Raw genomic sequence first — 13,390 nt, 5'->3', positions numbered from 1 at the left:
TTGCCAATATCTTAAATTTTATTTTCTGAATCTATATATCTATTACAATCATATAACCCATGACCCCCCTCCAAGATCTACACTCTTACTAAAAGGCTTTATGACCCTAGAACTCGAAGAATGCATGACATATACTTTAAGTTAAAAATGAGATTAACATGACCTAAATGCCGATTAGAATACAAATCTCGCAAACAGTGCATAGCCCAAAGATGACTGTATAACGAGATTGTGGAAGTGGGTTACCTGCATCCTTCCCGTCGTGCATTAACTGAAGAAAACACCCCAGATGAGCGTCGGTCTCCCTCATTGCGAGATGATGATCAAGAAAGCACCTGAATTCAAACAGGTCATCGTGATCTAGTTTTGTCCATCTATCAATCATGACAAGATAAATATATAATTACAAACAGTGATGCTGACCTATTTTAGTAGCAATGATGAAAACTCCCTCAAATTGCTTACCCCAACAAGGTATGATGGTCTACAAGTTAATGGTGTGAAATATGTTGCAAAATAAATATCCGAAATCAGAAAAAAATACCATAATACGATTTATCTAGGACAGATGTATGATGACATCATCCAAGTTTTGGCCCAAAAGAACTAAAACTCTATAATACAATGGAAATTTATACAGTTGTATACTTGTCAAAACTCGACTATGAAATTCTGATTTCTCACATGACCAGTGCGAGATCAACTTTACCCATGTAAGAAAGTCATATGACTGAGATTTTTCTACCCTGCACTGCTGCGACATCATCATTTTCATCATCAGTGCGAGATCAACTTTACCAATGTGAGACAGTCATGTGACTGAGATTTTTCTACCCTGCACTGCTGCGACATCATACATCATCATTTTCTATGATTTACGGTACACGATGAAGTAAAAGATTTTGTATTGTTTTCTTTAAATTTCAGTTTGATATAGCTTTCTGGTGGACAACCTTAGTTTTTTGTTGTTTTTTTTTAGAATTTTGGGTAATAAGGATTTTGATAATTTTAAATTTTCTTAACTCTCCAGAATTTATGTAATAAACTGGGTAAATTGTGAAAAAATAATTCTTCATTATTTACTCATGTCGAATAGGGTAATTATACCTCATGAAAAACATTCACTGTCTAGAATTTGGCAAAGCCTCCTCCTCGACTGAATCCTATCTCTCTCTCCCCCCCCCCCCCCCCCCCCCCCCATGGAATTTCTCCATCTCACACCCGTACTAATGAAGGATTCTATTAATTAATCTCATATCTTTTCATCAGTCCCAATAAGTCTAAAGTTAAGATTTGAGTCACATGAACCATGGAGGTATTACCCATTATGATATCACATCTGGAATTGTGAAATGTCAAGCAGTGTCTGGTAAGTCTTATGAAAAGAAATCACTTTTTTTTCAATATTTATTGAAAAAGATGCTCACTCTTAATTTACATTCTTACATATCCAGTTTTACCTTATAGATTAATTGATAATGTCATGCAAATCCGTGGAATGTTACAATAATTGTGCAAACTTTTGATTTCAATCTTTAAGTTTACAGAGAGGTTCCACATTCACACAGAATTTTATGAAAATCCCTTGAAACATTATATAAAAAGTTGGGTTTTTTTCTATGTTGTAAATTTGCATAAATTAAAAAGAATCTAGTTTTGAGATCACCAATATATCTGTAACTAAAGAAAGTTAAGTCTTAAGGCACACATACATGTACTTCACCATATTAAATAATGAGACCATTCCTTTACATTCAGATAAACTTTAGAATGATATGTACACACTTAAATAAGTACCACAAACTACATAATAAGAAAAATACAACAACAAAAAAACACAACTACATGGACTACAACAGCACAAGTTTTGGTCTCTAGCTGTTGCTCTCATCCATATCCAATTGAAAAAGGATTTTCTCGTTTCAAATTTGCAATATGGTATCGAGTCCCATAAATTCATGAATGTCCTGTTTTTAATTTTGCCCAATTAAATTAAGGCTGATATTAGCAAAAATAAATAGAGGGATACAAGAAAAAACTCATGTATGAATAATTCTTGTGGATTTCTTTCATGATCACATGTAGCCTAAAACTAATCTACATATATCAAATACATGTAATGTGTGTTACATCTTTCAAAATCTTGACAGTTCTCTCTTTGATGCAGAATGCAACTCACAAAATGACAAATCAACAATAACAATAAAAAGCACATCGAAATACCAAATTACTGCAACATTAAACTGCCATTACTCTTCAGTTTTACATCACGTTGAGGTAGGATACAAGTCTGTTGATATTGGGATGCACTTGACTGGAGCTGTATAAAACTCATATTAATTAAAATGTTTCCACATAAGGTAAATAATTGTCAATTCCCTGCAAAATATTTTTAAATCAGAGAGAAAGATTTATCCCCTTACATATAACATTAAAAATCCAGTTATATTCAGAAACACACCAAGAATATCCTGATCACATGACAGACATTATAAGTAGAGTAGTTTCAAGATTATATCAGCATTCTGATCTAGTGATACACTCAGTTTGAGAAAATACCTAGTTTCAAAAACTAATATATAAAGTCACTTGTTTACAAAGTAAAGGACATATAAATTTGCAACAAAACATCTACATATGTTATGACATGTACCTCAACCAAATCCTCAAATATTTTCAATCTAAAATGACATTCGGGTAGTTCTTAATTCTAATTTCTTCATGTATGTGGGTAATAATATTCAATCATATCATGCCTACTTGGGAAACAGTCAAAACTATATTGTCCCGAGGTAGTGGCAAAGACCAGGGAAACTGTTGTCAGAGGCCGTAGGCAGAGGACAACAGTGTTCCAGGTCTTCGTCACTACTGAGGGGCACTAGTTTTGACTGTTTCCCTAGTAGGCATGAAATAATAATTATTTTATTACCTTATCTGCTAATCTGGTAATAGTTTCTCACGTGACCAGGAAACAGTTTGTCACATGACCTGGAAACATTTTGTCATGTGATCGGGTAATAGTAGGTCATGTGATGAACTGTTTCACCCCTGCTCATTTTGTGTACCTTTCTCTGCTGATTAAAGTGGCAAAACAAAAAATGTGTAATATCAATTTATAAAGCAGTCTATGCGAAAGACATCGGACCGTCGGACTTGACCAATGTGCAGTGCCTCAGGTCCGATGCGTCATTTTCTACACCGGACCGGAATGTCCAATGTCTCAGTGTCCGGTTTTGAACTTTACTATTTTGACGCTGAGTCATTTGAATGTTTGTTAGAAGTAAAAAATATCACACAAATTCAAATAAGTAAATAAATGTGATTAAAACCGCATGGGCCGTCTAAAGTATTATGCGGGAGCGATCCCCAGTAAAAGAAAAGATGTTAGGCCTATTCAAGAGAAGAATACGGACTATGCGTCAATTTTTTTAACGGCCTGAGAGAAGATTCAATACGTACGATTTAGAAAAATGGCTGACCATGGCATTTTCACGTGTTTCACTTTTTTACATTAGGTTTTTCGGACTGACAAAATTTGGTTCAGTCCGGTGTGTTCATTGATTACACAGGACCGAATGTCCTGTGTGGTCAAAAAAACTTCGCATAGACTGATATAGTATACTAAGTTATGGTGATTTATGTTCCCCCGGTATCACATTCCATACAACAGATGTAAACTTGTTTACATTGTATCTAGACACTTAACACATTTAATACTCATAGTTTTTTTTCTGTTCATGAGCAAAATTCAGGGATGATCTCTAAGTAGCAAGATTTGAATGTTTTCTACTGGTCTTTTTTGGTATGCCTGCGTTTGCCTTGTTTGGACGTGATGGGTTTCGGTTTGACACGGGACTGCGGTAAATATGCGGTTGTGATTTGTTGCATCACTGTCAACGATAAACAACCCAGTAATGCAAAAATCCCCCACCACGTTGTTCCCGTAGCGACACCAGTGAACCAATCAGAAAACAGCGCAAGCACTATGGTCACGGAAACCAGAGTAAACGCGCATAGTCCGGAGGTAGCATGATAAAGTTTCATGTCCACCAATCGGATGTTCCATGATCTTATCAGTCCATTATATTTAAGTAGTAGTCCACCTACAGACTGTGCACATGCCCAAAGCAATGTGATCAATCCCATAGTTCCATGCCAGGTGGTGAAGTGGTCCTTATTGTTTAGTTGTTTGTTGTAGAATATGACAAGAAATCCACCAATGGCTGCGCACATTGAGGCTGCCATCATGTAACCATGGATATTGGCTTTGGTTGAGCGTTGCCAGGAGACAATGAGGGAACTGCTTGGAGAAAAGACTGTAATTGCCTCATACATCAGCAGACACATCTGGAAAAGGCATTTATACATGTACATCCACTGATATGATTCATAAAAGTGTTTGATTAGCTGTCAGGGGCGTAACACAAACACATTATTCTAATAATAACACACACAAGTTATTTTGAACACACATTATCATATGATTTTAACGAATTATCGTTATTTTTTCCATAGTGTCATTGACTTTGTCTGAAATATTTGATATTTTGTATTTCCTGCCGATATGTACGTAATTGCTTCATACAGTTGTAAACACATCCGCGAAAGGCATTGGTATGATATATAAAAGTGTCCGATTAGAACTTAGGGGCAAAATGCAAACACATTATTTGAAAAATAATGCAAAAAACTTATTTCGAACATATATTATTTCGAATCATATATTTTAAGGCAATGCCGTTATTTTTTCCATAGTGTCATTGATTTTGACTGAAATCTTTGATCTTTTGTATTTTCCGCCCATACCCATTGCATCCTGGGATTGCAGATGTTAAAAAAAGATGTATAGTCTACAGACTCCCATAAACAATTGTGGTAGAAGACATGTCGCAGGTGTACACAAGTACTATTTTACTCGTTACTTTTAAGATGCTAGAATTCTTATTTTCAGATGAAATTTTTATCGTAATATAAAAAAAGTTTCGGCTTTTTACACGCCCGTCATTAGACGGGACGTATTATGGTATAGCGCTGTCCATGCGTCTGGCTGATTAGATCTCAGGGGCAAAATGCAAACATATTAATTGAAAAATAATGAAAATAAGGTATCTTAAACCCACATCATTATATATTTTTTAAGGCATTATCGTTATATTTTTGATAGTGTCATTGAGTTTTGACTGAAATCTTTGTACTTTTGTATTTCTCACCAATACGCATTGCATTTGGAGATTCCTGGTGTTATAAATAGATGCAGCCTGCAGACTACAATAAACAATTGTGGCTGAAGAAATGTAGCAGGTATATAGACAAGTGCTATTTTACTTGTTACTTTAAGATACTATATAATCTATATTTTAGGGTGAAATTTTTATCGTCAAATGAACAATTTTCAACACTTTTCCGAATATTTTTCCTGGATCTAAGCAAGGTTTTAAAGCAAACATTTGTGTTCCTCTCAGTGCACCTGTGAAAATCTGTAATGCATGTGGTTTGAAGTCGGGGTAACTCATGTGTTTGTGTTGTGTCATTGATACATACAAAACCCAGGACCCTTATCAAATGTGTGTATGAAACTGCATGAAAGGTGAAGATAACGAACAGTGATCAATCTAAAAAATCCCACAAGAAATACAATTTAAAATAGAGAGTTGGTCAAACACTGACCCTTGGATATACCACTGGTGGTATCAGGTGCCTAGGGGGAGTAATCGTTTTCTATCGACCAGTCACATCCACCATGAGTCCTAGGTCTTAATGAGGTAAACGGAGTAATCCGTAGTCAAAATCAGTGTGTAAAGAACAGCCTAACAATCGGCATGAAACAAGTCAAACAACATTTGATCCAATGATAGGTTATATGTGTGTGATTTGTACAATTCCGGGAATTATGATGAAGAGAAAATTTCACTGTTTTAAATATAACCTATCTCACTTCTTAAGAGAATTATAAGTTTTCTGATGTAGTCAAGATTTCTATGTGAAATACTTACTGCTATAGTCATCAGGGTGGGATGCCATGAAAATAGACCTGGAAAAGATTTTGCCTTTTATTCCAATGTACAGTAAACAATGTTTCTAAAATTGTCCTAGACACCATTTACCAAATCCCAAGATTTAGTACAAAATCACTTACTGTATTCTCATAGAAGTGCAAAGGTGTCATAAGTTTCTTTATTTTCCATATAAAGCACACGACTATGTGGGCTGAATGTTTATCAACTTATCATATACTTATATATATAAAAAGTTGTTACTGCAATTGTCAAAATTTACTTACCTCTATTGTGATTAATAGAGCATAAAGTACACAGTATGCTTCCAAATATGTTAGGGCTGAAACGATACGCCCCCTTCATGATACGATACATATTGCAATACTTATGCCACGATTCAATACTTTCAATACAATGCAATTTACAGAAGAAACCAATAATAACATTGAAGAAAAAATTATCAAGATTCAAAATCATAATTTTAAAAGCAAAACTGCCAAATGGTTAGATGCCTGTTTAATGTAGTTTAAACTGATATAGTTTATTATTATTTTTGTCAACCTCAAGGCAAACAACAGTTTGAACATTATTTGACGCTATTTTGTCCCTCATGCAGGTAGAAATAATATGTACTGGCCGAGACTGATGTATTTTACTGACCCCGTTTGTAATAAATGTATCAAACCGAAAATCGAGGCAATGAATTGAATATTGAATTGAGCGTTTATATTGAACAGTATCGATATTTCGGTGAATCGTTTCAGCCCTATACAATGTTCTAACATAATGTAATATACATGTAATGTTCCTGAAGCATCGCCCCATAGTCCTGGTGCCTTCTGTTGCTATCTATGCTTTATATGCAAATCTCTTTAACATGCATAATTTTACACGTTTTACTATTTGTACTAGATATAGATGATTTATTGCCATTCACTGCTGTAAAACTGGCATGATTGCTATTCTAACTGGTATAAATCATAAGGGCTAGTGAATGTAACCTTTTATCATGTTTAGCACAATGGCCAGGGCTTGAAGCTAACTTTTTATGTCACCAGTCCAGCTGGAATGATGGGGTATAATTTCAACCAGTCCGCAGAAGAATTTACCAGTCCAACAGAGTTTTCCAGAAATAATTAAACATATTTCGTTAATGTTATCAAAATGAAATTTAACTCAATATGCCTCAGACAATATTGTAACACTTAAATGTGGGATTTATATTTACGAATCAGATTCGTCTGATATCTTCAGATCGAAGCATGCCAAATGTGTGTATAAAATTTCAAAAGTATATTTTCCAAAATGATGCTTTAGAAAATTAACCAGTCCCATCGGACTGACAAAAACAAATGTCAGTCAGTCCGACAGACTTTTAACCAGTCACAGATTGACGGGCATATGTTAATTTCGAGTCCTGATGGCTGGATCTCAGACTCTTTGATGTTGCAGGGTTGATATTCACCAGAAACCACAAGGATCTATTTTAGGGCCACTCCTATTTTTATTGTATATAAATGACCTCCCTTTATGTGTAAATTGTTCAAATATTGATACGTTTGCAGATGATGCAACTGACAATAATGTATACATGTAATATTGAAAGAACTCCAAATTCCGATTTATGTGAAATTGAAAACTGGTTCTGAACACAGACAAATCAAAGTGTATGCTTATGTGTACACAACAAAAGAGGTCTAGGTTAGAAAACCTAGTGCTTAATTAATACAAATATTTAATTAATACAAAAATTTGTGGCGAAATATTAGAATATATATGTTGAAGTTGAAAAACACTTAGGTGTTCAAATAGATCAATCTCTTCAGTATGGTTGTCATATAGATTGTGTTTGTAAATCCTTAACATACAAGTTATCTACGCTGCATAAAATTGGGAAATTTCTTCCATTAAGTATGATAAAGATCTTCTATAATGCATACATTTTGCCCCCAATTAATTATTGTCTCACGATTTTGGCATTGAAAGAATCCTTAAAACTCCAAAAACGGGCTGCTAGAATTATTCTTAACACAGCACCTGATGAGCCATCAGAACCCTTGTTTGAAAAATTAGGATTTTGAATTAATTACATTACATAGGTGTATTTTATTGTTCAAAACTTTTTATGGTATGAGCCTCGAATATTTACGGGATCTTTTTGTTTTTGCAAACTCATGATTCCTATTCCCTGCATTCCAAATTGAATTATAATCTTCATTTACCAAATCATGATGAAACAATCTTATTCGCGAACGCTCTTCAATTCTCGGGCATACCTGTATGGAATGAGCTACAGACTGTGGACAAAAGTATCGGAACGATTTATGACGTTGTCCAGTTTGCAAAAATACTCGCGTTTGATTCGATGCTAAAAATAACCATATTTCATAAAGAATACTAAAAATAAATTGCCACTATTTTAAAGAGAAGACAATTTTGTACCTCCCTGTCCAAAAAATACCTTATTCATCAAAACTTACTTTAATATTTCGTGATATAGCCTTTGGCTCTCCGTACTGCAGTGATTCTCTTGGGGAGGGATTGGTACAAATGTTTAATAGTTTCACAATCGAAACGGGTCCAAATTGAATAAATTTTATCATATAATTGTTCCACAGAGGTAATCTCATCCATTGATTGCTCTATCTTTTTTTTAATCTTTAACCATAAATTTTCTATAATGTTTATATCTGGGCTCTGTGCCGGCCACTCCATCGTGTTGATATGGTTATATTCCATGAATGTTTTAGTAGCCCTAGAACGATGAACTGGTGCATTATCATCTTGAAATATATAATTATTGTCAGGAAAGTGTCTTGCTATTACTGGCCATAGATTGTTGTCTATGATTTGAATATATTTATCTGAATTGATGTTCCCCTCCACACGTGTTAATGTGCCGACGCCATGATAGGTTATGCAACCCCAAACCATCACGGCAAGTTTCTTGGTTTTTACAGGTGAAATACATTCTGGTCTAAAGGCCTCGTCACTTTTTCTCCAGATATACACTTTGTTATCACTACCAATAACAATTTGACTCTCGTCTGAAAAAATAATTTTTTTCCAGTCATCGTTTGTCCATGTTGATTTGGCTCGACACCATGCCACTCTTCTCTGTCTGTTTACAGGGGAAATCCTGATTTTTTTCTTGCAGACACATCGACTATACCTCTGATTCTTAAGAAAACGCCACACTGTCTTTTTGGATACATTTCTGTTTTCATTATTGTTAAAATTATTCGTCACATCGGCCAATGGAGTTTTCCTGTTAGCCTTCACTTGTCGTAAAATTTTCCTTCCGTCACGATCGCTGAGACTTTTCTTGCGACCTGTTTTAGGGGCTGTTTTTACAGTTCCTCGTTCACAGAAATTTCTGTAAATTCGATGCACAGATGTTTTAGCCATATCTAACATATCTGCAACTTTCTGAAAAGAATTTCCATTCTGAACTAATGTAGCAACTGACTGTTTGACACCATCCGATGCATATTTATGTTTCGAGGCCATGTTGTTTGGAGAGGTCTTTACTTACTTTATGATTGCAGACGACAAAAATAACGTAGTTAGTGTAAACAGGAAGTCATCATCATTATGAAAATACCTAAGGTGTAGTGTCAAATCGTATCTACACTGAAAATGCCTGCCGTAAATAACACGAACGGTTTCATTCTTGTGTAACGTCACGTAAACCGTTCCGATACTTTTGTCCACAGTCTGTACCATTAAACAGAAAATTATCATCGTCCCTACCTGTTTTTAGAAATGTTGAAAAATTCATAATTAGCCGCCATTAATTATAAACATGTTCTTACATATGTATGTGAATATATATCTTTCCATGTGTATATCTTATGTGTATGTATGTGAATATAAATGTATATCTTTTCATACCCACCCCTTTTCCCTCTTGTACAACATGTACCTCTTCCACACCATGAATACTGACCCCCATAATTGTTCTGAATACCACTTTGTTGTACATTGTATATGATCACGGAATCTATCATTTTATTCTTATCTTTGATTGTACGTACCATTATGAGCATATTATTTGTATTTCAGAAGGCCCCGGAGAGGAATAGTTATTAGTATCATGTACTAATTGGGCTACCTTCTCTAAATAAAGCATTATTACTATTAAACAGCCACTCCGGATTAGAATAGGTCCTCAGTACCCCCTTGCTTGTCGTAAGAGGCGACTAAATGGGGCGGTCCTTCGGATGAGATGGCAAAGATAGAGGCCCCGTGTCACAATAAATATTCCTCCCTACTCAACAGGTCCAGTCCAAAGACTTTTTCTACCTATGTAGCTAATTATAGCTACATAGGTATTTAAACCTACTCCAGGTAGCTATTTTTACCTACTTTTTCCTTTACTTGCATTTCGTGGCCAAACGCAGGAACGGCGCAATATGGTGTGTACCAAATTTCTTGATTCACTTATACTGACGATGAATACCACAAAAATATTGGACAAAAAATTATTAGAGGGCGAAGCCCTCTCACGGCCCGAAGGGCCGTGAGAGCGGAGCTCTCCCTATAGGTAACACGTATATACAAGTTTAAAAGGAAAATATAGGAAAATAATGAAAAATTAAACCATACCTATGGAACTTGAAAAGTTTGGTACCAATGTCGTCGATTCGAATATTAGCGCGTGGACATGTATTCCTCCATTTTGAATCTCGTCTACCCTAGTTCACGTCGTTCTGAGATGTTACACATAAAATCCGTAAAAGCGTGTAAATCTTATTTTCTTAATCATATATAATCACTCCACGATTAACGCCATGTTTTTTGTTGTGGTTCAAACCCTTTGTTTGTAAATTTGCTAAATAACGACGCTGAATATGACGTCACAATGTACTGTTTACATCAATTGCGTTATATTTCCCGCGTTCAATATATAGGTGGTTCAAATGTCCAAAAATTAGGATGCTTTGATACAGCTCCGTCCGCGTGCTAACTTGGGTTGTTTGTCCTGTTTTGAATATAGATACTAATGTCAAAACTTTTTTGCTTCGCCCTCAAACACGGTCACGCCGTAAAACATATTACTTTCTAACTTTTTAAATTTACATCAATAACAGCACCCAGTTCCATTTTCTAGGAGCTTAGGATACATTTTTATATATACATGTAGATCTAGAAAATCAATTGTCTGTCCTAAATACTCACTGCTACCAGGCCATGCAGTATAAATCATGAAGCCTGTGAACGCAACAGCCGCAAAATGAGCTACCATGTTTGCAACTTCTCGTCCAACAAATGATCAACAATCAAATTCAAATGACAAAATCGAAAGGAGGGGGCACCTCGTGATCTAATTGGGTTTTGTACGCCGAATACGTTTTGCTTATTTCATTCAAACGTATTGTTGATCTAGGTTTAACAATTCTAAAAATTAAAACAGCAAGACTGGATAACATTGTTCCGGATTAGATACCCTAATATAAGATTTATGTTTAAAAGAGTCACTCACTCACTCACTGGATACTGTTAATGATTATTATCACATCAGTGCCGCTATGGTATCCCTCCATGTCTTTGGCTATATTTTCGGCCTCCTGATATGTTAGGCCCGCAGTTGTAAAGTTTAAAAGAGTACTGGTTTATAAAAAATATGTACTGAAAATTTCTAAACTTAGCTGGTTATATCTTGTTGGATTCGAGACCAAAACTTGCTCTTATTTAAGACAAGACCAGATCGCACATGTTTGTTTTTTATTTATTTTTTTTATTTTAATAGTTTATTTATATTTCAAAGTACTCTTACCATGTTCAAGACATATTCGGACACATGTCTTGATAACCAGGAAACATTGAAATATATATAGGGAGCCTAATCGTATCACTAATTTCAAACATGTCATTGAAATCTACACGTAGTCTTTTGTATACATGAGAGAACATCTTTAAAGGAGCTTTAATTAACATGTATGTATTATATATTTTCGTTACTTTCTTCAATTTCTTTGATTCTACAATACATCTTGTATTTGTAAATAACAGTTGCTATATAGTAGAAATTACGTTATTCAAAATGACAATTCCGTGGTTGTTTTCAAAATAAAATCCAATAAGAATGTGTTTCCTTTTGATGTTAAATTTGACAACCTTTGACGTCATTTCCCATAAATGCTTTACATTGAAATCACAAAAATAAATGAAGTATTCATTGTCTTCAACATTTTCTTTACATAATTCACACATGTTTGATTCGGTTTTCTTTCTTTCATGATTATTTTCAAATTCTATACAAAAATCCTGTTTTTAGACTTAAGAATAACAATTGGCTCTCAAGAAGATGTGCAATGATGCGAGGCGATAAATTTTATGTTTGTTGCTGAAATACTGTCAATATTAGATTACCGGTACGTCATAATGACGAAATACATGGTTTTAAAATGAAAGGCATGAACATTACAACATGCTGAGGATTGTACATTACCTTTGAAAGATATTACTTCTGTAAAATCAGCGATTAGTGAAATCAAAACTTTTAGCAAGTTCTCTAGTATGAAATTAAACCTTTCAAAAACGTAGTGCATTTTATTAGGACCACTGAAAGGTCAATATGCAGATATAGATGGTATTACAGTGAATGAAACACGTGTAAGGGTATTAGGTATACATATTGGACATGACAAAGATTTATGTTATAAAAATAACTGGACCAAAAAGATAGATGATGTAAAAAAGCTTTTTGAATCGTGGAAAAAAGAAAATTGATAATTTTGGGAAATCAATGCTCTTGCTATATCAAAATTTATATATACAGCATCTATATTCCATTATCCAAAAGATCAAACAACCAAACTTCCTAGTAATTGTTTTTCATTTTATTTGGAACAAAAAGGATAGAATTAAAAGAAATTTAAAGTGTTATTATTAGTATACAGAGGTCATAAGTCATTTACAGAAACAAGTGCCTGTGGCAGGTAATAATGGAATATTGAAAAATTACTTGTAGTTTGCCGTTAATATATATTTGTTAGGAATGCAAAAAATTCATCAAAGATGGGGGGGGGGGGGTTAAAGAAATTTAACGTGGATATGTGTTTAAACAACATATTACAATCATACAAAAGTAATGTACAGTGGAACACGAAGTTTGTTATTCTGCGAAAGTTTAGGACATGCAGACTGGTGATGCTACATCTCTTATAAAGCGAAAGTTTAGGACATGCAGACTGGTGATGCATGATCGTATTCCTAAACTTCACAAAAACCCTTAAAAAGAAAGATACTACTTCCCACATTTATTTAGCAATATTTTATTATCACCTGCATATGATGTTTATATCTCTCAACTGATTCAATACGCAAGAGCTTGTTCTGCTGATGGTCAGTTTTTAAATCGGGGCAAGCTACTGACAAACAAGATGATG

General features: G+C 34.5%; 1 protein-coding gene across 1 annotated transcript; it reads right to left on the bottom strand.

The window, feature by feature from the left end:
• Positions 1-2,997: 2,997 nt before the first annotated feature.
• On the bottom strand, positions 2,998-11,331 carry LOC125653631 (transmembrane reductase CYB561D2-like). Its single transcript, XM_048883203.2, has 3 exons — positions 11,178-11,331; positions 5,994-6,031; positions 2,998-4,347 (listed from the first exon to the last, which is right to left on the bottom strand). The coding sequence occupies exons 1-3, from the start codon at positions 11,242-11,244 to the stop codon at positions 3,787-3,789; spliced, it is 666 nt and encodes a 221-aa protein (XP_048739160.1). The 5' UTR covers positions 11,245-11,331; the 3' UTR covers positions 2,998-3,786.
• Between the last annotated feature and the right edge of the window lie 2,059 nt (positions 11,332-13,390).

The sequence above is a fragment of the Ostrea edulis genome, chromosome 7 (assembly GCF_947568905.1).
Source record: "Ostrea edulis chromosome 7, xbOstEdul1.1, whole genome shotgun sequence".
Classification (NCBI taxonomy): domain Eukaryota; kingdom Metazoa; phylum Mollusca; class Bivalvia; order Ostreida; family Ostreidae; genus Ostrea; species Ostrea edulis.
Note: the sequence above shows the minus strand (reverse complement) of the source record. Positions and strands in the feature narration are given on the sequence as shown.